Here is a 24,464-nt window from a genome sequence, read left to right as displayed (position 1 = left end):
AACTTTATTGAAATTAACACATCTATTTTCAAAAAATTTATTATCTTTTATAAAATACAAAATTTTATATTATAAATTAACAAGTTTTTATTTAGAAAAATAACACAACTAAATAATTATTAATTATTTTTATTTTCAGTTTCACAATTATGTTGTAAGCTAATTGTAAATTCGGACAAGGCTAAGTTAATAGAGAGGTTAGATCCACCAAAAAAAATCAGAGGATCGTCAATCAGAAGTGTCTCAATTGCCTGAGGGGAGAGTAGGTCGGTTTGTAGATTTTTTTCGTTCTACTTCCATTGAACCTGTTGAGCTTCATGTTACACGTGTTACGAATAAAAATTCAAAGGGGGGTCAGATTTCTTTTTCCGAAACCGACTGTCGAAGTATCGTCATGGCTTTGGCTAATCGTCCACTTTCTTTTTCACAATTTTTGAGATATTCAGAAATCAGAATTTTCTGATAGTAATAAAAACGAGTTGCCCTTGCAGTTTATTAAATCGTTCGAAAAATTCTGTAAAGTAAATACTGTAGATGTGGAACAGAGATTGTCAAGTTAAAAAGTGTTTAAAGGGTTCAGCTACTGATTGGGTTCTAATGCATAATGGACAAAACTGGTGGAAGAAAAAAATTGTCAGTCCAAATTTGTTCCGCATAAGAAATTAAGTATGTCACAGTATTTTGTTAGACATATTAGACTGTTAAAATCTTTAACTCCGCCTATGTCTGAGGATCAATTAGTTTATGAGATGATGTTGCACTATACCGCTAATATACAATAGTTTTGGATCACTTCCTGTGCTATGTATTTACAGGGAACATTAAATTTTTTAGAACGTTTTTCTAATTTAGAAAATAAAACCAGACCTATTTCAATTCGGAAAACAGCCGTTAAATCCTATAATCCAACTATACCTCCACCTAGGAGTTCGGGAAACGAGAGGTCAGGAAAGTAAATTGGGGCTTATTTTCCTACGCCTTAGAAGTCCCCTCTTCTTAGGCTTAGAAAGGCTAAGAAATTTTATATCCAAAAGCATGTTCTATCATGAAAAAATTTGTTTGGAGACCTGGAGTTTTGTTTAGGTAAACGTAAACATAATTATTATTACTCCTTTGGGGGTTACTCTAATTCTACATGATTTGTTAGTGTCGATTCCTTGTGAAATCAATCCGAATAATATTTCTTCCGACTCATGTCCTAAATCACCTACTTTACTACATATCTATTTAGAAATTCATTGTTTGATTCAGGTTGTGAGTTGTCGTGTTTAAATGAAGACATTTTTGTTAGTTTACAACAACGATCTATATTATCATTTCTACCAGTTTGTTCTATTAATTTGAAGGGTGCAGTAGGTCAACGTAGTATGCGTATTAAATGTCGAGTTTGTTGGGAGTTTTCCATTTCGACTTTTGCTTAAACTTTCTTAGTCAAACATTTAATTAGACCGGTAATTTTAGGGATTGAGTGGTTCTATGAAAATGAAGGTTGTATTAATTTCCAAAAGAATCTAATGTTATTCATTATCCTTTTCAAGTTATTCAACCGTCCTTATGTGAAGACGTTCCTGAAACATCTGTTGTATCTGTAAGCTTTTTGTTTAAAGATTTATCTTCCGTTAAATTTATTTCTGAACAAATAAATACTTTAAATCATCTTTCTACCGAGCAAAAAGAATAATTATATTCAACTCCTTGAGGATTATAAATTTTTATTCAACGACTCTCCAGGTAAAACTGATAAGTATATACATGAAATTAAGTTATATGATCAAACTCCTTTCCTAAGAAAAACGTATCCTGCTTCTGTCAATCATCGAGCCATTGTGGATTTAGAAATTCTATGTCCTGTGACGGTCGTAAAAAAACAGGATTAACTATGTACGTCACCGTGACGTTTTTGCTAGATGTGGGACTTTGAAAGAGGTTTACTTGGATCTTCGTCGTGGCCAACTTTCCAAAACATTGGTGCGGATTTCTTAGGCCTTTATGGACTCTTGGTGGATATAAGAAACGGGCAACTACTGGATCAAACCACCCACTTGACGTCTCGTCGCACAGAAACCAAGGCGACTCGCTCCAGGAAGGAAGCCAAGAAGGAATTCGAGATGATGGTGGAACTAGGTATTGCGCGCCCTTCCGAAAGCCCATGGACATCCCCATTACATATGGTCCCCAAGAACTCTGATGGATAGAGACCCTGTGGCGATTATCGTGCGTTGAACACACGAACTCCAGATCAATATCCTGATAAATATATAAAGGATTTTGCCCAGTCATTACATGGAAGAACTATTTTTTCAACAGTGGACCTCGTCAGAGCCTTCAACCAAATACCGATAGCGGAAGAAGACATACCAAAGACGGCGATATGTACTACTTTCGGCCTATTCGAGTTTACGGTGATGACATTTGGGTTACGGAATGCAGCACAGACCTTCCAGAGGTTCATCGACGAAGTACTCCAAGGGTTAGACTTTTGCTACGCCTATATCGATAATATATTGAAGAACACATGCAACATCTGGAGATGGGTATGCAAATAACTCGACTGCGTCAAAATATATCCATAAAATGCGCAGGGATATAAGAAGCCTGAAACCATGTGAGGATTCTAGACATGGAAATAGGTTATGTGTTTGTTCGACGAGACAACGTCAGGTATCCACTTTAGCACCCTTATGACGGCCCCTACGAAGTAATAGAAAGGGGAGATTAGACGTTTGTAGTCTGTGTGAAAGGCAACAACATCACAGTATCTCTAGATCGACTGAAACCAGCGTAAGTGATGGAAGAAAGGCCGGTGATGAATAACTTGTGTTTCCAAAAATGTACGTTCAATCAGACAGGGATGCAGGATCAACAATCAGCGACGTCCACGCTCAGGGAGGTCAACTATCTCAGAGAGCCGAAACCAGAACGGCAGGAACTCCGAAGACAAGAAGTGGTAGACGCGTACGATTTCCTGACCGTCTGCAGGTCAGATTCATTAAGAATTATAATGTTTTTTAATACCCACAATAAATTATTTTATAAAAATATTAAATGGTTTTGGGGATCTGAAAAAATCAAGTTTATAATGGAATTAAAGCGCTGTTTCTAAATACAGTTGTATAATTTTTGCATTAAAAAAGTTCAGGTCTATCTTATTAGACAATCAAGTGGTTATTCGAACATATTTAAACATCTAAAAAAACCGTTGTTTGATGGCTTAGTTAGGAGAATTTTAAACCACCACTTTGTTTGGATTGTCACGAATTTTTCAGATTTTAATGGGTTTTCCTAAAATCAGTCTTGCATATTTAATTATAAAAAAGTCATAAAATCATACTAACTTGTTTTTTTTACATAACGGATTTCCTTTCGAACCCTCATTAAATGCCAGGGTGTTGTCGCACCGTGGGTTCGAAGATTTTTATATGTCTTATGTAGAATTATTAAATAAAATATTCTTAAATTAAATTAAATTAATTAATTAAAAGACTTAATAAATTACCCCTACTTGAAATATTTGAGAATTGTAAATTTGTTCTTTTTATTTATGTTTTTCAATATTAGTAAATTCAGTTAATGAATTAATTTTTACATTAATGGAAATATTTGTAAGTACAATGATTTTTCCTTATGCAAACAATATCAGAATTGTAATTGTATTGTATTGTATTTTGAATTGCATTAAGGTTTTTTAAATCAAGTACGTGAAATTTAGAATAGGGTTACATAACAGGGAAACATGTCGATCAATTTGGCAAGGCTGAAAAGTGTGTTTTTGACGAACAACCCTATTGGTTGGAACAAAATCACTGTTGGGGAGATTTGAGTACTTCGGTACCACCTTTTTCTCACCCCACTTAATTCTGAAGTTATAAAACCTTAAGTTTCAGTAGATTTTATTCGAAACTTTCATTACGGTATTCTCTGTCCGTTTACGTACAATAATTACTTTATTCATTAATATTAAACTTTTATTTGTTATTTCCTTTCTTTTATCTTTCCTTGTTATTTTTCTTGTTTATAAATAGATAGTTTGTCGTTAATTTGAGTTTTAATTACTAAATTCTAAAAGTACCTAAACGAAACTTTGTTTTTTAAAGTAAATGACGATCCTTTAACAGTTTTAATTAGGAAATTGAATCCGGAAACTCCTTTGTTAGCCTTAGAAGACATCCAAGCATTGACCATGTTAAAACATGCGGAAAAACGACGTCCCAACGTTTATACTATGAAGTTTTGGGAAACTGGGAAAATTAAAGAAAACTACAATTGTTTCCAACCTGAAGTTTTATCATCGTTGCTGACGAATTCGAATTAATTATAATATAACATTTGTTAACATTTGTGATTATATTTTAATCTTATAATTTTTTTTATTTAAAAAAAAAATTAAATAATATTAAACAACGGAACGTTTTCTGGAAGAATACTCTGATGAGTAATTGGTAGAGGAAATTGTCTACCAAGATTCCCTAATACAAATCATGGAGTTATAAGGTACAATAACAAATAGTGTTCAAACAAATAATAAATGTAAAACAAGAGTGAGGACCTTTGTGAACAAACCAAAGTGGTATTTTTAAATTCATGGATCCGAATTCTGTTTTCGTCGGTTATTACAACGAAATGTATGTTATATTGTTAATAACTATTGTTATTTTGTTTTAATTTTAATCTACATAAAGAAATTAACAGCGAAATTGAACATAGTTGATTTTAATTTCTTGTATGTAATATTTTAAATTCTTTAAACATGTATTACATTAGTTTAAATATTAATTTAAATCATTTTTAAAAATATTTATTTAGTAAAAATTCAAAATAACATTAATTAAATTAACAATTTAGAATATTTTCTGTAGATGTCCAATTTATAGTGATAAAAGTAAAGTACGGCAACACGTCTGTTTAATCTCATCAAAAGATAGGACGTTAAATATATAAGGTGACGGTGGAAGGAATAAAAGAAGTCCCACATTATAAAGAATATCTTCAATTTCAGCTAATGCTAGTTAAGATTAATATTGTTGGGGACAAACACAAAATGAAACAGAAGTTGAACAAGAAAATTGTTGTAATTTTTAAATTATGAATGAATTATTTTCAGTTTAAGGAAAAATGAAGGGCTGGTAATAATAGACACATCTCAGCGAACAAATCACCTCGTTTTTGGTGGATACATGCAATAATTGTCAAATTAACAACCTTAATGTTTGTGGGGCAGTAGTTTATAAACCTTATTTTTGACAACAACAAATTATATACCTATAATATACCCAATAATATTTAAATTTTAATAGAAATTTAACAGATATAATAATTATATACTTATTGTTACTTAAAATATTACTTATTTTAAGTAACTCACATGATTTCTTATTATTTTAAATATCACATGTGAAATCATGGTGCGAAATTTTCAATATCTGATACACAGATTCTAATATATTCTTCCGGTCCGGTATTCGGCTGTTCTCAGTATTTCTTCAATTAATACAATGTATAAAAAGACTTCACACTTTAATCTTCTTGTGACAATAGTCCATTAAATTTCGGAGGAGCTTGTTATAGTACCTAAAATATAAAAATTATAAATACGTGCATAATGAAATTGTCACAAAAATATATTAGTTGAATCGTCTTTCTTTTAGATGTGGTTCTTTAACTGAAAATATTTTAAATCATAATAACACTTGTACAACACAAAGTACTTATAAATGAAATGTTCTTGATAGTTTTGTTACAATTATAAATAAAATAACTTAAGAGAAAATGGTACAAGAGAAAATGATACATACCTGAGATTATTGCAAATCTTAATCGATAAAAAATTCAGAATAAGTTCCATGTAGTCTACTACTGTTTCTTCAAACATGCTTGAAAAGTATTTTAAATTTTTCTTTTTAATATATAAATATAAATATTTTTATGCAGAATTCAATGTCCATCAAATTATTGAAAATTCATTCATTCCGACACATTTAAGTTTTGGTCAAACAACTATAATTAAAAGACGTTTATTATTGCAGATGTTTTCACATTCCAATTTTATCCCAATTTTATTACGTTATTTATGTTTTCAAAATTTCAAGAATGTGTTTGGATTTTGTCTATTCAAATTTTATGTAAATATGTGTAATAGTTTAATGTTTAGTTGTCCCATCAATTTGTTTTCAATAATTTCTTTAAACATGTGTACTTTTGTTTCTATACTTAAAATGTACGTTGTATTGAATAAGCTCAAAGTAAATGTTCTACTGACCTTTAGTTTCACTCCTTCATATCAGATTCACTTTGTATGTGACCGTTCATTCGTCATGAGAAAACTATAATATTCTGCGAATCTCCCTTGCTCCATCGTCCACGACTGAAACAGAAAATTATGTTGAACATATTGAAATTAATAAAGGAAAATACAGTTGATCTTTTTTATTTCAAAAATATGTATTTTTCTTTAATAAATAATTTTTTCAAATAACCATCCATAACCCCATATGGTATGGGGATGCTTCTATCAAGGTATCTGTCCAATATACAGTATTAACGAAATAATCACAACAGTGTCTTGTAGGACTATGTTGCCATATTTTGACGGCAATATACGACTGCGATGGGTGTTTCAATAAGACAACGATCCGAAACATACATCGAAGGTGGCAAAGAAATGATTTTCAGGCAATAATGTTTAAACTGGCCTGTCCTATCACCTGATCTAAATCCTATCGAGAACTTGTGGCACGTTGTGAAGATAGTACGATAGTACTTTTGGTACGTTTCTCTCAATGCCTTGTCGATGTTTGACAGTTATTAAAAATAGAAACTAGAAGTACTAAATACATTAAAAAAATACATTCAAACATATACATTTTTGGCAATTCTGAAATTATCCCTATTCTTTTTCACATGAAAATTTAAACTTTATAAATCAATGATTTTCTTTTTTTTTCTTTCCTGTATATCGACAAGTGTCCTTATTATAACTGTATGTATGTAATATTATACTTATATTTTTTCTGCCACTATACTTACTTTCAATTAATCTTTGAAATAAATGAATAATTAAATGAATTTTCAGTAGGTCATATTAATTTTCTATTTAGGGTACCTTGTCTTTGATTAATAAAATATTTATGATTATATATTTTTTAAATTATTATAATGAAATACAAATCTACGTTTCACATCATTAAAATTCGAAAATGCTGATCAAATTAGTTTGAGTTTAAATATGATTCTATAAATTAGTTGAACTGTTTTTTACTTAAAATATGATAACTAAACTAACATTCTTGCAGCTTCCATTGCTTCATTGTCCACCATTAAAATCTACTAAATATACAGTAGGAAAAGCGTTTGACCCGTCTGAATTTAGAGAAAGACATCATGCTTGACAGAGACAATGGGAGACTTCATATCTCTACTGCACATGATGATTCAGATAGATCAAACAATTTTTGTATTGTATAATGTTTACACAAATTTAACACACCATTGTGATGTATTGAGATCTACTTTTACAAACATTTCAATGTTAATTTTCTGTATTTTAAAAAAAGCTATAATAAGACCTAGTTATAATCACTTTGTTTTCAATGAAATTTGAAAAAGTGTTAAAACTTTTTAAAATGATTTAACTTTGTTGGCGATATGCATTTAAAATGAAATACTTTTGGAATACTTGAATTTAAAAATATATATAAATCAATATGTCCACTCTGCAATGAGATAAAAAATAGTACAATTAAATTCCTATATATAAACAAGTTATATTAAATTGAATTAATGCATTTGTTGAACACTATTTTGTAATTAGTAATTAAGACCAATTTTTAAATTAACATTTTATTATTAAATAAATGTTAAGAAATTTAATATTTAAAATATTGAAATGTAATTAGACCTTCACAGTAACTTCAAGAAAATGAAATTAACATTTGTACTGATTACATACCACTGGCAAACTAAATATAATCAATTGCATGAATACTAATTTACGGGTAACAAAATGAACATAAAATTTGTACAGTTACCTTAATCCCCAAAGAGAAATGTGTTTTGTTAAACTAAATAACTCTATCTGTTTATAATCATGTTTGTCATAATTTAAATATAATTATTACTAGTTGTTAAATTAAATACCATTAATAAAACAAAACAAAAAAATTAAATTAATTATTTTCTAATTTTGTTTCTTTGTTTAAAATACATTTTAAACATAAAATGTATTTTAAAGATCATACGAAGCATTTTCTCATCATAATCAAATAAAAAAATGGATACCAACCTTCAATAATTCACTTTGTAGTTTGCATAAATTGCAAGAACAGCATTAAGGCATCGCTTCTACAAATTCTTTTTTAAAACCTCCAGCTTGATACGTATGTTAATGACAGTCCCTCTGTATTTTTAATTTAGGGCGCCATGAGATTTTCAAATGGGGTGGATTCGATGGAAACATTACTCTTAGTCACTAAAGTCTTATGCACTAATACGTGGTCCTTGATTTTTTTGTTTTCTTTCAAACTACAACGTATAAATTAAAATACAAATGAAAAATACACAAACGGGAACACTCACTATGTCCAGGACAAATATAGCAGTCCCAGGGGATGACGAAGGAAAAAACTGATTAATTAACCAAATTCTCCGACTATCCACGTGGTTGCTCCGATGACGATTGACACAAGCTATATATACCGTGGGGTACATCAAAAGATAGTTACAGTATAATATTCAGGAAGGTATAAACGATTAATAAATTTCGTTTTACTACATTTGATTTTCCTCAACTCAGAAGCTTCACTATGGCGAGTGGTAACTTTCTAAAATATAGCTACACAGGATGATCCCTAACAATTCTTATAATGTTAAGGTTGAGGCATTCGTAACCATTGTTTCCATTTCTACAGTTGTTCGGGTTTATTGGTCGACGTTTGTTATTGTTTCAGAGGTCTGATTTGATTCGTGTGACTTTGATGACCAATAAACCCGAACAGCTATAGATGCGACAAGTACAAATGAAAAAAGCAGCGATGAAGATGAGGACGATACATCAGAACCTTTGGCAGAGGTGTCATTTAAGGAAGCAAGAGCCTAATTTGACACCTTACAAAGCTTCTGTCTACAAAACGAAAGAGACTTGTGCATTTCAGGCACTTCTTCTCTTAAAAAAAGTTATTGAGAAGTCTGAGCAGCAGCAATGTGCTTTGAAGAAAGACTAATTAATTCACATTATGAATATGTACATGTGTGTATGTACCTCTTAACTTTAATCATTCTTAAAGAATATCAGTTAATAAGTAATAAATTGATTATCAACTCTCAATAATTCGAAGTTTTATATATTTTCCCTCAAAAATGTCGTACCATTTGATATTTCAAACACTCGATAAGCCGTAATATTTTAAGAGTCCCTCGAGTTTCGAATTTAACGAGATAATAATATAACAACAATTAAAAATAAACAATGATAATAATATTTATTTATGGTTAAATTAATTGCATAAATATATAATTATTAAAATAATGTTATACAAAAAAAATTCTGAGAGAAATATTATGATTTTGATTTCAAACACAATTGTGTTAATTAACTAAGCGTCTTGTTAAAATCAGTATTGTACACAGTACAAATGTAGTGTGCATATTTCACATACATAATATATTTAATCTAACTTTTAGAAATAAATATGTAGTTACAGAATAAGTAAATGTTAAAAATTAGCAATATATACAGCGTTTGACCCGTCTGAATCTAGAAAGAGATATCATGCTCGACAGAGGCAGCAAAAGTCAGCCCCGTAGTGGGAGACTTATTGTCTCTATCATACGTGATGTCTCTCTCAAGATTCAGATGGATCAAACTCTTTTGGCACTGTATATAGGAACATTATTGCAGATATAATATTATGTATTTTGTGTGGACAATAAAATAAGAATAAACATTTATTCTATATCTAAAGTGTGGAAAATAATATTCAATTATAAAATTACTGGTGAATGTTAAACATTAGTTCTTTTTAAATTAAATTTGGTATAGATTCTATTAATTCCACAGCATGACTGGTTCAATATTATTATTAAATTAAATATTAAACGAAAACTTTAAATTAATTTTAACCAAACAATATAATTAAATTATTTGACTTTTTTAATAAAGAAACAATTTATAAATTTACTTTTAATTTTAATAGAAATGGAATACATGATAAATAAGTGAACAATTTCAGAATTTATATTTAATTTATTGATAAAATAGTAACAATTTTACATTTATTTATTTTATTTTTCAAATTATTTACGAAGTTATTAAGTATTTATTTGATAGAACTGATTTCAAACATTAATACACCCATACCTCGGTATTACGGCCTAGATACGTTCCACGAAACTTGGCCGCAAATCAACTATTCTATGTATGTACAAATTCATAGAAATTCGATGGGATTGTTTCCAATTTTGTTAAATATGTAACATGGTTTATCATTCAAAATACATTTTATGTTTTTATTTCATTTGAATCAAAAATACAACAATAATCTATAAACAAAAATTAAACAATTTCATGTAACATAAAATGTGTAAGTATATATACATATTTTTTTTAAATGGCTTTAATCTGAAGACGAAGGAATGGTATACTGCTGATCACTGTCATTATCATTTATCGCTGGTAAGGATGGGCCTTATCGTATCGCAAATATTTTTTCACTTCTGTACAAAAGTGATTTTTGAACCAGTCCTCAAAAGTAGCTTTAGTCATTCAAGCTTTCCTGTTGGATTTCCATATGATGGGTAATTGATTTTTATTTAGTCCTTTAATTGGCTTTGGATTTTCGGACAAATATATTAAAAGTGTTTTTAGCTTACAATCACCCGCGGAATTTGCATCAAGTGGCAGAGTTAATCGTTTTCTAGACATTTTATAACCAGGCGCAGGTTTTCCAAGAGAGCCCTGTTTCGTCTACGTTAAACACTTGTTCAGGTTTATAACCACTTCTTTCAATAACTCCCTTTAAAATGTTAGAATATTCCTTAGATGTGGCCTCATCGGCGCTAGCTGCTTCACCTTACATTTTCAAATTATACAAATTTATGAATTTACATATTTTTACAAGTATTTTTAGAGTAAACCTCTTGTAAGTTAAAGTACCCAATAATTTGTAGAACATAATATTCTTAGTTGGTTTTAAAAATTATATACGCATTTATATTACAAAATAATACATCATATATATTATATTTTTTACTTGTGAGTCTAACAAATATTATAAAATCGAATGAAAAAGAAACTATTACTCTTATTTTATTTATTTCACATTTCTAATAATAGTGTTTTTTCTTAATTCTTCTAAAATTAACAAATAACTAGTCCGTCACTGTATTAGTTAATATCCAAAATTAATATTATTGTATAAATGTTCTACAATTAAAGTTATAGTTAAAATAAATTCAAATTATTTTATTATTTGTAGTCACAAAATCAGTTAAAGAAATATTATTTTCTTTTTATTAAAGAGAAATTTTTGTAGTAACAAAACAAAATATAATAATACTGAACAAAAATGGCATTTTGTCTAAAAAATGAAATTAAAAAATAAAAAATAATAATGGAACATAAGCATAATAATTGCGGTAAATTATAAAATTTAAATAACCGAAACATCTATTAAAATGGATGTATAAAATATAAAAATATGGATATCTACTTTCCTTAGAATTTAAAGATTGTAATAATAATTGAGATTAAATATTATAAACAATTATATATTAATTAAAACAGAATTTTTGAAACCCTGTCTGATATAATTGGTGTAATCCAATTATAAAATTAGAAATGCAGAACAAATAACGAAATATAGTGTTTATTTTAATACTCAAATATAATACATTAGGTACTGATTGGAATTATTAATTATTTGTAAAATCTTACTCTTATAACGATTCTTGTATTCATTAATGATCAAATCATTGCACTGAGAAATTATATTTTCATTAGAATCACTGTTTAAGTTCAAAAATATAAATGAACATTAACATAGTCTAATTGTCTTTTGCACCATTCTAATACAACACTCACCAAAAATTTGTGAAAAAAACGCTTAAATCGTTAAATATAACATTTATAAAGTCAAATCAGTTGGAAACTTATTTGTACTACATTAATGTTTATTATTTGTTATAAAATAAATCTAAAACTATTAGACTAAGTTCACGTAATATCATCTTGGTGAATAATCTGAAATGTAAAGATAATTTAACAATGTATAGTTTTTTTTAATCATTTTTACCTTATATTGGGGTACAATTACCAATAATAGTAATCTGAAGCATATACTGTCATCTGTACAACAATCACAGCTTTGTAACATAAAATATCGTATTGTAAAGGCTAAAATATGAATTATAATATATTATATATTTAAATATACATAATATTATTATTATTATATGGAGCTGAAATGCTTATTCAAATTAGACATTTTAAAATTTTTTTTATATAATAAATTACCTTATTGTTATAGATTTTGCTTAGTAATTATACACAAATTTAGCTTTAAACTTAATCCTGTGCCAAATTTCAACAATATGGTTAATTAATTTTAATTCCCTCGAATTAAATGTCTTTTGTCACTGTACGAAGATGGATGGAGGAGAACCGATGCTAAAATACACATTCAACTTAGATTTTTCAACAATATATTTTGTTAATTTTAATTACCTTAAGTTAGCTTAGGTCAGATTAGGTTAGGTTAGACTAGGTTAGGTTAGAATTTGCTGTACAAACTTGGTAGAAAATGACACAAGTTTGACCATTAATATCTTTGTTATTAAAGAATATTACGACTTCAAAACTATGCCATGTCAAAGCTCAAACAAAAAATGTAAAAATGTAAAAATGTAAAAATGTAAAAATGTAAAAATGTAAAAATGTAAAAATGTAAAAATGTAAAAATGTAAAATGTAAAGGGTCCACAAAAAATTGAGAATTTGGTGAAAGCTCATTACTGATTTCAGCCCTAACTTTCTGAGCTGTAGTAATAGTGCTCCACTTGAGTACAGTTTTTCACACTCATATTTCGTAATTTATTAGATAGGTCTGTCAACTTTGAAAACTGACTAAAATTCCCAATTTTCTGGTTCATATTATAAATGTATGTATATGTGACCAAGAAGCAACTTTATCCAACCCATCCTACTTAAAATGTAATAATTTATTTAATAAAGAATTTCGGACATTTTTTACCAAGTGGGATGGATCAAACAAATAGACGATTTCTTTGCCATCAATTAAATAGCCTTGAAATTTGTATTCAATATTTTATTTTATACAATAAGTATTCGTTCTTTTTTAATAAAACATTAATGACGGCGTTATTTGTTGCTCCTTGATCACATACTGTAGTGACATTTTCCAAACCTGATTAACATGTCTTATCACTCCTTTTAATACCCGCACCAACTCTACTGTTGAAGTAGAATATTCACAAAAATAAAAACAAATAGGTTGTTTCCAATTTTTGTGAACACCTTTCAGCATAAAAACTAATGCGTGATTAGCAAAGTTTGTTCGCCTATCATTGGCTTCAAAATCGACAAAACCTACAAAATCTTTTTTAGGATTGTATGAAATGCCAGTACTCTAAACTAAAAATTCGTCGAACATTACGAGACAGTAAGTATCAATTTTTCTCATTCTACCCATCACACTCTTTAAATGTTTAAAAAACTTCTCTTTAATTCCACAATGGAATGGAATTTGGCTTAAAAGATTGGAGAGAGTCTTGCGGCTAGGGAAACCAGCCTTACTTCCAAAGTAAATCGCCTCCATCTAGGTTTCAATTTTTGGTTACGAACTTGATTCTCAATAAAACTCCAGTGGTGTTATTAACATCCTCCAAAATATTTGAGATTTTTGTTTGCCATTATATGTTTTAATTTTTGTTTTGTTTCTAAATGTTTTTTGGGTGCCCATTTAGCTGCTCTCGTAATTTTTTGTATTGTGCACTTCAACTCGATAAATTAATAAATAATTAATAAGAAATTTTTAAATGAAGCAAAAATATGTGATAATTATAGTTGATCAAGTTACAAATTTAACTAGTCTATGGCTTTAAATTTAATTTAATTGATTTTTATTTAAAATATAACTTTACTTAACATACCAATAATTTTAAGAATATAAACAAAAAAGTTGTTATGCAATCTGGTTTAACACTGCAAAAATGAAAATAAAAAAAAAATAAAAAATGAGACAAATCATAAAAACGTACTAGTATTTCCAATCTATCCCTGCCATTAATATACATTAATATATTTTATTGTGAATGACACCTACTTCTTTTGGGAAGGGTTCGTTAATATTCTGCTGCCATTATTCTATCATAATTCAGCATGGAGGATGACATTGAAATATTTGAAGTTGAAGGACTTTCAGGTTCTTGGATAACATTTAATTTTGTCATTTTCCATGACACTGAATATATATTTTTTAGCGTTCTATTGTGGATTGAACACTAAATTATATCTGCTGGAGTAAATAATAGGTGTTTCACCAAAATACAAAGTACATATACATTAGGTATCACTTTATTAGAAATATCATTTCAAAAGGAGATATTAAATTAGGATACATGCCGAGTGAAGAGATGCCCACAGACGTGCTAACCAAGGTACTTTTCGGGTCCAAGCATTATAATTGCTTATTTAAAATTGGAGTACGAAAGAGTTTGTAATGCACTCAGTGAGGGAGCGTGTGAGGAATGGAGACAATTCGTGCATAATAATGTACCATAATTTCAATAAGATCATGTGAGTTAAGGTGATCTAATTTTTTATGCCATATCTGAATGTCCGTCTTAGTTCCGTATGTTTCCGAAGTACTATTTTAAGTTTCTCTTTTGAGAAAATATCTACTCCTGGTTATTCGTTAAGGGGTCTGGGCCCATAATCTGTTGGAAATTGTAATTGACGGGATGGTTGAACGTTAATATTAAGAGATTTAATTCAGACACTTATATTTTGATGTATCACACACCAGGCTAATATATTTTCTGTAGATATAGAAAATATATTAACCTGGTGTGTGATACTTCAAAATAGTGTCTGAATTAAATCTCTTAATATTAACGTTCAACCATAATTTCCATAAGATCATGTGAGTTAAGGTGATCTAATTTTTTATGCCATATCTGAATGTCCGTCTTAGTTCCGTATGTTTCCGCAATCTGTGTTGCTTCCACTGGTTGTCTAAGGAAATAGAGATCCCCAATTCCATCGTCTACAAGCGACAATTTTTTATCTCGTACTATAGTTCTATTACGTATGAATATGACTTCACAATCCTTATCAACAATCTTCGCATTAGAAAGGAAGTTTACACGTAGATCTAAAACGTACAACGTTTTCTCAAGATCAACTGACGTTAGCACCAACGCTAACTTGAAGCATAACAGTTCTTTTAGCTTCTACCGCTGTAGATAAATTACTCGCTAAACTCAGACTTGTCCGTTCAGCTAGTGACCACGAACTAAAATCAGCTTCATCTTTACATAAATGAGATGTACATCCAGTGTCTAAGCACCAACGTGGATTACTAACATTCATCTTCAACGCAGTTTCGGGTCCATACGACGTGGCGTAATAGGCATTCTTAAACCGTTCTTTAGTCTGACTTTTAAAATAACAATCAGCAGTTTCTATCTATCTATCTTGTGACACTTGCTGCACTTAAATGGAAATTTTTTCTTTGTCTTTTTATCATCCCCATATTTAACAGCTTGAAATTTTTCACTCGACTTTCAAGAAATAGTCCTTGCCATTTTCCTTTAATTTTTGTTTTCGCGATCCAGCTTCTTCAAGTATTTTTACTTTTAACTTTTCAGCTTCAGGTAATATGTCTTGGGTCTCAATAGCACAACGAATATTTTCATCAGTTTTTGGGAGACTGTACAAAAGCATTATGCTTAGTAAATCGTTATAAATCTTCACATTCATTCTTTCGAGCTTCTCAACAGCTTCAAAGAATTTATTAATATATTCACGTACATCATCTCCTTCTATCATTTTCTGTAGTGTTAATTGTTTCAACAGACTTGTCTTTTTGGCTGGTCCAGACGATGCATAGATTTATTCCAGTTTCTTTCACATGTCATTTGAAGTTTGACATACTCTAACTTCAATTCAGAAGAGCTTATCGCTAATATTAAGTCAGCTTTTGCCTTTCTGTAGGCAGCTATCCACGATCTCAATGTCTTTTGCATCTGTTTTTGTTCGTTCTGATTTCCAATTGGAGCTGGTGGACTCTGAATATCACCACTGACATAACCCCAAGTGTCATATCTTACCAAAAGCGCTTCTACTTGCAAACACCAAGTATCGTAGTTATCTTTTGTAAGTATTTCAAGCCTAGTAGCGATTTGCGACATATTTTCTTTTTGTACTTACAATAAACGAAGTACTATTTTAAGTTTCTCTTTTGAGAAAATATCTACTCCTGGTTATTCGTTAAGGGGTCTGGGCCCATAATCTGTTGGAAATTGTAACTGATGGCATGGTTGAACGTTAATATTAAGAGATTTAATTCAGACACTTATATTTTGATGTATCACACACCAGGCTAATATATTTTCTGTAGATATAGAAAATATATTAACCTGGTGTGTGATACTTCAAAATAGTGTCTGAATTAATCTCTTAATATTAACGTTCAACCATAATTTCCATAAGATCATGTGAGTTAAAGTGATCTAACTTTTCATGCCATATCTGAATGACCGTCTTGGTTCCGTACGTTTCCGCAATCTGTGTTGCTTCCACTGGTTGTCTAAGGAAATAGAGATCCCCAATTCCATCGACTACAAACCTTGTACGACAATTTTTTATCCCCTCTATTACGTATGATTATGACTTCACAATCCTTATCAACAGTCTTCGCAATAGAAATAAGGTTTACACGTAGATCTGGAACATACAACGTATTCTCAAGATCAATTTACCTTGAGTTAGCACCAATACTAGTTTGAAGCATAACAGTTCCTTTAATTTCTACCGCTGTAGATGCGTTACTCGCTAAACTCAGACTTGCTCGTTCAGCTAGTGACCACGAACTAAAATCAAATTCATCTTTACATAAATGAGATGTACATCCACTGTCTAAGCACCAACGTGGATTACTAACATTCATCTTCAACGCAGTTTCGGATCCATACGACGTGACGTAATAGAAATTCTTAGACCGTCCTTTAGTCTGACTTTTAAAATAACAATCAGCAGTTCTGTGATCTATCTTGTGACACTTGCTGCACTTAAATGGAAATTTTTTCTTTACCTTTTTATCATCCCCATATTCAAAAGCTTGAAATTTTCCACTCGACTTTCAAGAAATATTCCTTGCAGCTACCATTGCCTCAGAATCATTTTACTTTAATTTTTGTTTTCCCAGCTCCAACTTCTTTAAGTATTTTTACTTTTAAATTTTCAGCTTCAGGTAATGTCTTGAGTTTCAATAGCGCAACGAAAATATTAATCGGTTTCTGAGAGACTGTACAAATGCATTATGCTTAGTAAATCGTTATAAATCTTCACATCCATTCTTTCGAGCTTGTCAACAGCATCAAAGAATTTACTGATGTGTTCACGTACATCATATTCTTCTATCACTTTATGTAGTGTTAGTTGTTTAAACATACTTGCTTTTGGGCTGGTCCGGACGATGCATAGATTGATTCCAGTTTCTTCCATATGTCATTTGAAGATTGACATCCCCTAACTTGCTTCAATTCAGAAGGGCTTTTCGCTAATATTAAATCAGCTTTTGCCTTTCTGTCAGCAACTCGATGTCTTTTGCATCTTTTTCTGTTCGTCCTGATTGCCTGAGCTCTCTGTATATCACCACTCACATAACCCCAAGTGTCATTTCTTACCAAAAGCGCTTCTACTTGCAAACACCAAGTATCGTAGTTATCTTTTGTAAGCATTTCAAGCCTAGTAGCGCTCTGCGACATTTTCTTTTAGTACTTACAATAAACGAAGAAATATTTTTGGTTTCTCTTTTGAGAAAATATCTACTCCTGGTTATTCCTTAAGGGGTGAGGGCGCATAACCTGTTGGAAATAGTAATTGATGGGATGGTTGAACGTTAATATTAAGAGATTTAATTCAGACACTTATATTTTGGTGTATGACACACCAGGCTAATATATTTTCTATATATACATTTCTATAGTTACAACATTAATTATATTTATTATATATATACAGAGTGCATGAATTGTCTCCAATCCTCACAAAGCTGATTTAGATCGAGCAGTACGGATGAGAACGTGAACTACTTCGTTTGTGACTGAGAGAATAATAAGAGATCGAGTCAGGGCGCAAAGGATATTTAAAGGGGGTTTAGAAACTCTTACATCTGGCGAGCCATCCCGGAATTTAAACTGCAAAACATTATAAAAGGGTACATCCAAATATTATGGGCATTTTCCCTAATAAGTTCTAAAATCCATAGTAAAATATAATTCAAGGAATTTCCGTGGGACATGTCCCCAACATCACGCCTCTACTAGTCTGAGAGAGTAATTTCGATTAATCTCCTTGTACGGTCCTTCATGTGGTGCATAAAGGAAAAGAGCAAAGTTAGTGTGGCTGCCCAAGGAAAACAGTGGACTGAGACCGATTTCGCTACTACTAGCGCTGAGCACTGTGTTAGACAAGCTCATTAATAATGGAGCAAGACGCAGTACGCATTCCGAGAAGGAAGTGGATGATTTATAAATTTGTTCACTTTTTCTTTGCAGTTTATTTTCCATACTTCTATATATAATAGAGTTTACTTTATTCCAATCTGAGGGGTGTAAAGTGTTATATTAAAATTGTTAAAAATCCTTCCTTTTGATATTGTTCGGTTATTTATTTATAAATGACAATTGAAAGTGACTACATATTAAAATAAATCTTTATTTTAAAATGAATTTTAATTTTTGATATTTAATAGGAAATGGAAATTGCTTTAAGGTTGGAAATTTGGAAGATCTTGAGGTAAAAAGGAGACTGGCAGTTCGATTGAATTAGCGATGCAGGTTTTTTTCACGAGAAATCTGATTGGGATCTGTAAAAGGAATAAATAATATCTTGGTTCATTTTGTCTGCAATATAATATTTATAAGCTATTTGATAGTAAACGTATACTCGAAGGATATTATTAAATAGAACATAAACATCAACCTAAAGACGTGAACAAATATATTCGAACAATGATCACGAAAGCATTAACCTTTACATTAGAATCAGGCAGTTTGACAAGAAACTTGCGGGACAAAAAACTATCTATATGAAAACAATGTGTTTATAGTACATATTTTACACATGATAGAAACAATTTTAATTATTGTCCAAAATTCCACCGTAAAACAGAAAAACAACCGGCTCGAACAAGAAATTCGTTATTAATAACGATTTTTATCAAATACTAAACACAAGTCATTAAACAATATGACCATGGTCCATAGAAGACACCACAGCAACATCAACTATTATTAATTAATTTCTAACATACATACTTGATAGCAAATGTTTTTACTTATTTATATAAAAATCAAATTACTTTGTGTTGATGTGAACAGATTGCCTGTTATTGTTGCTATAGTTTTAAGTAAGTTGGTACCGCATAAAAGGTACAGAGTCTGTTCCAAGTATCTCCGGAAAGATTCTTAAAACACTCTTTCTAGCACTAGTTAAAATTTTTGTACTCTGAACGATCTTTATTAACTCCAAAAAGAGTAGGGGTTTCCAAAAGAAGAGAGTGAAGAAAGTATATTCTACAGTACGTTTCCATGGAGACTATATGTTATATCCAATGTCATAGTTACAATTCGCATACTTCATTACCGTATTCTAAAATTAAACACATCAATCACTTTGATTAACTTGATTCATTTTTTACTTGAAGATTAGCTGAAATGACTACCATAATACACCACTTATGTCGCAGATACATTCAAACCACCGTCAACAAAACTGTGAACAAATTTAGGGTCGCTGGCCCATCCGCCATCTCCGGCAGTCGCGAAGGTAAGCATCACTTCACCGTCATTGTTAGGTTACTTGTACAATATAATTCGCATTTAAGGTGGCTTTAAAGTGTGGAAGAAGCTGACATTTTTAGTGGCATTCCCGTCCATCGCTTTGTGCGGTGCTAACATCTGGCTTGGTCACCAAAGTCAGGGTCGTGAACAGGTGCCTTTCATCAAGTACGATCATCTGAGAACTCGCACCAAACGATTCCCATGGGGTGACGGTAATAAGTCCCTCTTCCATAATCCTCATACCAACGCTTTGCCAGACGGTTATGAACATTAAAAAAATATATTTACGTTACCAAAATATAAAATTGATTTGAAATTAGTTTAATTTTTATTCTTGTTATTTAATAGAATCAATATACATGTACAATATATATAAGATTTCTTCATACGAAAATGACATTTTAAATTGTATAATGAATCCGGACATTGATAATAAAAAAGTGAAATTAGTAAACACATATTTGCTTGTTCGGAAAAGTAAGCATTAGTTCATTTTGTAAGTAAATATTTTGTAATGACCCAAGATTGGAGAAGTGGCAGATTGTGTGCGGAACTCGAAATTGAATATTTTGCGATACCTAAAACTCCATGTGGTTTAGACGAATTAAATTGGGGCATTGTGTCGAAAATAATTAAATATGTATTTAATCATACTAAAATCAAAAAAAATTGAAATTTGCGTTTCAGACAAAGATAAACTTTCAATAAATACTATTAGTATTAGTTGAAACAAGAAAACGATCACTTTTGTAGAGCAATTACAGGGCAAATTAATAATGAAGACAATAAAATTCTTCAATATTTTCTAAACGCGGATAATGTACTTTATAAAAGAGGAGAACGTGATAGATTAGTTATTCCTAAAAGTTTTGTGGAAAAAGTACTAAAAGATTATCATTTTATACCATTTTATCCTCATATGGGACAACAAAAAACATAGGAATTATTAAAAACAAAATTTTATTGGCTTAATATGCGGAATATGAATGAACATTCTACACTTAAACAATTAATAACTGATCAAGGAACAAATTGAAAAATTGCAAACAATTCCGTTTCATCCTAGTAATAATGCAACAGAACGTATTCATAGAGTTTTAAAAGACATGTTGTCACATTCTATACCTAAAGATTAACGTGACTGGGACACTTGGATTCCCTACGATCTTATGGCATATAGAACTTCTATCCCTTTTTGCTTTACGGCAGAGACCCGGTAATGCCATCTGATGATATAATTAAACCTCTAAGTTAAATACGATTATGCAGAAAATCTCCCAGAATTATTGGCCAGATTAAATTCTGTATATAAAGAGGTGAAATTATCGAAATAAAACGTATAAAGTCAGAAAAATAAATTCGAGAAAAGATGTGGTTCTTCAAATAAATAAATTAAAGCCGTATATGGTAACACAAGGCGGAGAAGAAAATAAAATTCAAAATAATATTTTAACCAGTGATATTAATGAGGACCAAGATCAAGATAAACCAAATTGTGAAGAAAACCATATTGATAACGAGGTTCTGAACAATACAATGAACATCTTACTATTTTTCAACCACCAAGATTGGTGCACGAAGAAGCTCCACCCGTAAATCCAGAAACGGTAGTATCAATACCGGTTAATATTCGACGTTCGACACGGGTAAAGAGACCCCCTGATAGATTAAATCTATGATATATTTCGAAGTAATAAATGTTAATCCTAAATTTCTCTCATTAAGATTGTTCTTAGATATAAGATACAGATATACGAAGAATTGTTCAAATGTAGTATTAAAAAGGTTAGTTGCTCTCGCCTCAAAAAAAAAGAAAATTATTTTAGTTTTAAGTTATTACTGTAAAACATCCAAATTTGTTGTAGAACTATAGTATCATTATCATTGTGATAAGTAGTTATGTATTAGCGTAAATTATACCTGATTATAAGATAGAGATGGTAAAAAGTCAGTTGATGTTTTCTAAAGTAGTAGTAGTGTAGTTCATAGCAGCCCTATATGGTGCAGGGAAAATACACATTACTCAGCAACAGGAAACAAGTATTTCTTAAGACCCGAAGAGCGTTTGGATACTTACGGTTCAAGACGGTCAAGTCACTTTCCGGACGGTTGTCTTCTGGAGGTATAATGCAAGATTGAGAAATTAAGAGACCTACAAACTCAACACTCTGAATCATTTGAAACTGTTTCATAGACCTACGTCTATTCTTCCCCGTTTCACTGACATCAATTTGTGTTCAACATCATCAATTAAATATATTGTGACAATGACATTAAGTGAACACGATAAAACTTTTCAAAATTCATAAAAATGCAAATGTGTTGAAACATAGTGACGGTACTAACCGGGACGATTTGCAATAAACTCATATCTACAATTGTAACCATGTAATTAGCACATATTGCTTATAAAATTGTATTACTCTACTTGATGTACTTACACATACAGGTTTTGTATAATTTCTTCTTCTTCTGTTAGGAACCATTCCAAGTTCGATCAATATTAATATTTTAGGCATAAATTCCCCAGCTTTGCTAATAGAAAATGGAATTTCCATAGAAACATTTACATTATTAGCTGATTGAAGAACATCTAAATGGAAGTGAAACAAGAAAACGGGAATCCGTTTCAATCTGAAACAAGTTTCAACAATTCAGTTCAACTGAGGACTCACAAGAAGAATATCACTCAACTACATCCAGGTCAAGTATAAGGAAAACCATACTGACGACACTACTGGTTTCCATGAAACGAACGAAATAAAGTTTATGCCCAGAAGAAATTCAAAATATAATCGTATATCGAAGGGAAACGACTAAGAAATAATGAATAAGAATGCCGAATGACATAACTGCATGTTCAGCTGCAGAATGTTCAGTTTTAAATATTCATCTCGTTGAACATTCTTCAGATTAATGCAAACTTTTTATGGTGTACTATTATACAAAAATGCTTCAGTTAACTAATGTTAGGACTATAAATGAAGAGAATTGAAAGAATCTTTGGATGTCAGATCACATGTTACACCACACCTGAAATAAAATTAAATAATAATTAAATAATATATTGAAAAATCAAGTTATTACAACAAGAGTAAAAATCTTCAGTCAATATTTCACATTTGTTTAATGTGAAGATATTTTTGAATATTTTGTTCAGTAATTTTGTCTCTTTTGAAATTTAGTATCATTAACTGATTCGAATTTTCTTTTAGTTTCTAGTATCATCATTTAATTCGAATTCGACACTTTTCCATTTTAATTTTTTTTTATTTTATTTTCTGCTAATGCAGGGTTACACCGCAGGATTCAAATTTAACAAGTTCTACAGAGTTTCCCAGAATATGTGGGCAATCTTCTGGATTCAGATACAACACAAAAATAATAAGACAACTTACCACATTTTTTTCGTACAACCTTCTTTTCGTTTGTTTTTAAATAACTTTTGAAGTAATAAGTGAAATAGAATATTTTTTTAATATAATGGTAACCAAGTAAGTCTTTAAAATGGGCATTAAATTACATTCGGCTTATTGAATTTTTCAGAGACGAATTACTCCTAACACATTAATGCTATTTTTCTCATCTTGCATAATAAAGGCTCAACAATAATATTTTTAAGCAGCATAAACCTTAAGCTAAAAAGTAGAAATTAAGCAATAAAACTATAAATCATTTTAATGTAATTGTTTGGCCATATTCAATTTCTTATTTCTTGAATATAATTAGTTTTTTTTTAATTTAAGTAATTTTTTATTAAAATGAGTTATTTTCTTTTTGAACTAAAACACCAAGAATATTGACTAAATAACTAATTTAGATTAGTAAAACAAATTTAAAAAAGTTTAAAAATGTTTAAGTGTTTTCAATCTTACTACAAGTTTACAAAAATGTTTAGTTGCTTAAAATTAAATGGTTTGGAATGAACAAAATAACAATGTTACAACATATTGATTATAGTAAATCTTAAACCAGTAACGCTTTCGCAAGTCTGATTCAAGATAATTATATCTATATAATTAATATATATCATTTAAAGTATTGCCGTTTCTCTACTGAAAACGAAAAAAAGTGTTCACTTAATATTTTGTATAAACAAATAAAATTATTCTTTTGTAATGTCACGTTTCAATTGATTGTTAAAACTAAATCAAAATATTTGTAAAAACATTCTTATTTAAAATTTATTACAAACCTAGTATAATTACTGATTTGTAATATAGTTCTTTCTCATGTATAAAAGTAAACAAATATTTAAAAACTATAAACAACAACAGAATTGACCTAAGCGGACACATTCGTGAAAATTATATTGATCTAAGATTTTATTTTAACTAGTTCAATTATAATAAATAGGAAATAAATTCTACCACTCAGTTCACAGCA

General features: G+C 30.1%; 2 protein-coding genes across 2 annotated transcripts in view; one reads left to right on the top strand and one right to left on the bottom strand.

Annotated features, from left to right (window-relative positions):
• LOC126265729 (uncharacterized) overlaps positions 1-24,464 on the bottom strand; it is a 177,561-nt gene that overhangs the window by 72,324 nt on the left and 80,773 nt on the right. The window lies entirely within an intron of this gene.
• Positions 19,910-20,397, top strand: LOC126265737 (cytochrome c oxidase subunit 6A, mitochondrial-like). Its single transcript, XM_049968198.1, has 2 exons — positions 19,910-20,064; positions 20,123-20,397. The coding sequence occupies exons 1-2, from the start codon at positions 19,953-19,955 to the stop codon at positions 20,350-20,352; spliced, it is 342 nt and encodes a 113-aa protein (XP_049824155.1). The 5' UTR covers positions 19,910-19,952; the 3' UTR covers positions 20,353-20,397.

This window comes from Aethina tumida, chromosome 5, assembly GCF_024364675.1.
Source record: "Aethina tumida isolate Nest 87 chromosome 5, icAetTumi1.1, whole genome shotgun sequence".
Lineage (NCBI taxonomy): Eukaryota > Metazoa > Arthropoda > Insecta > Coleoptera > Nitidulidae > Aethina > Aethina tumida.
This window is presented reverse-complemented; position numbering and strand designations above follow the sequence as displayed.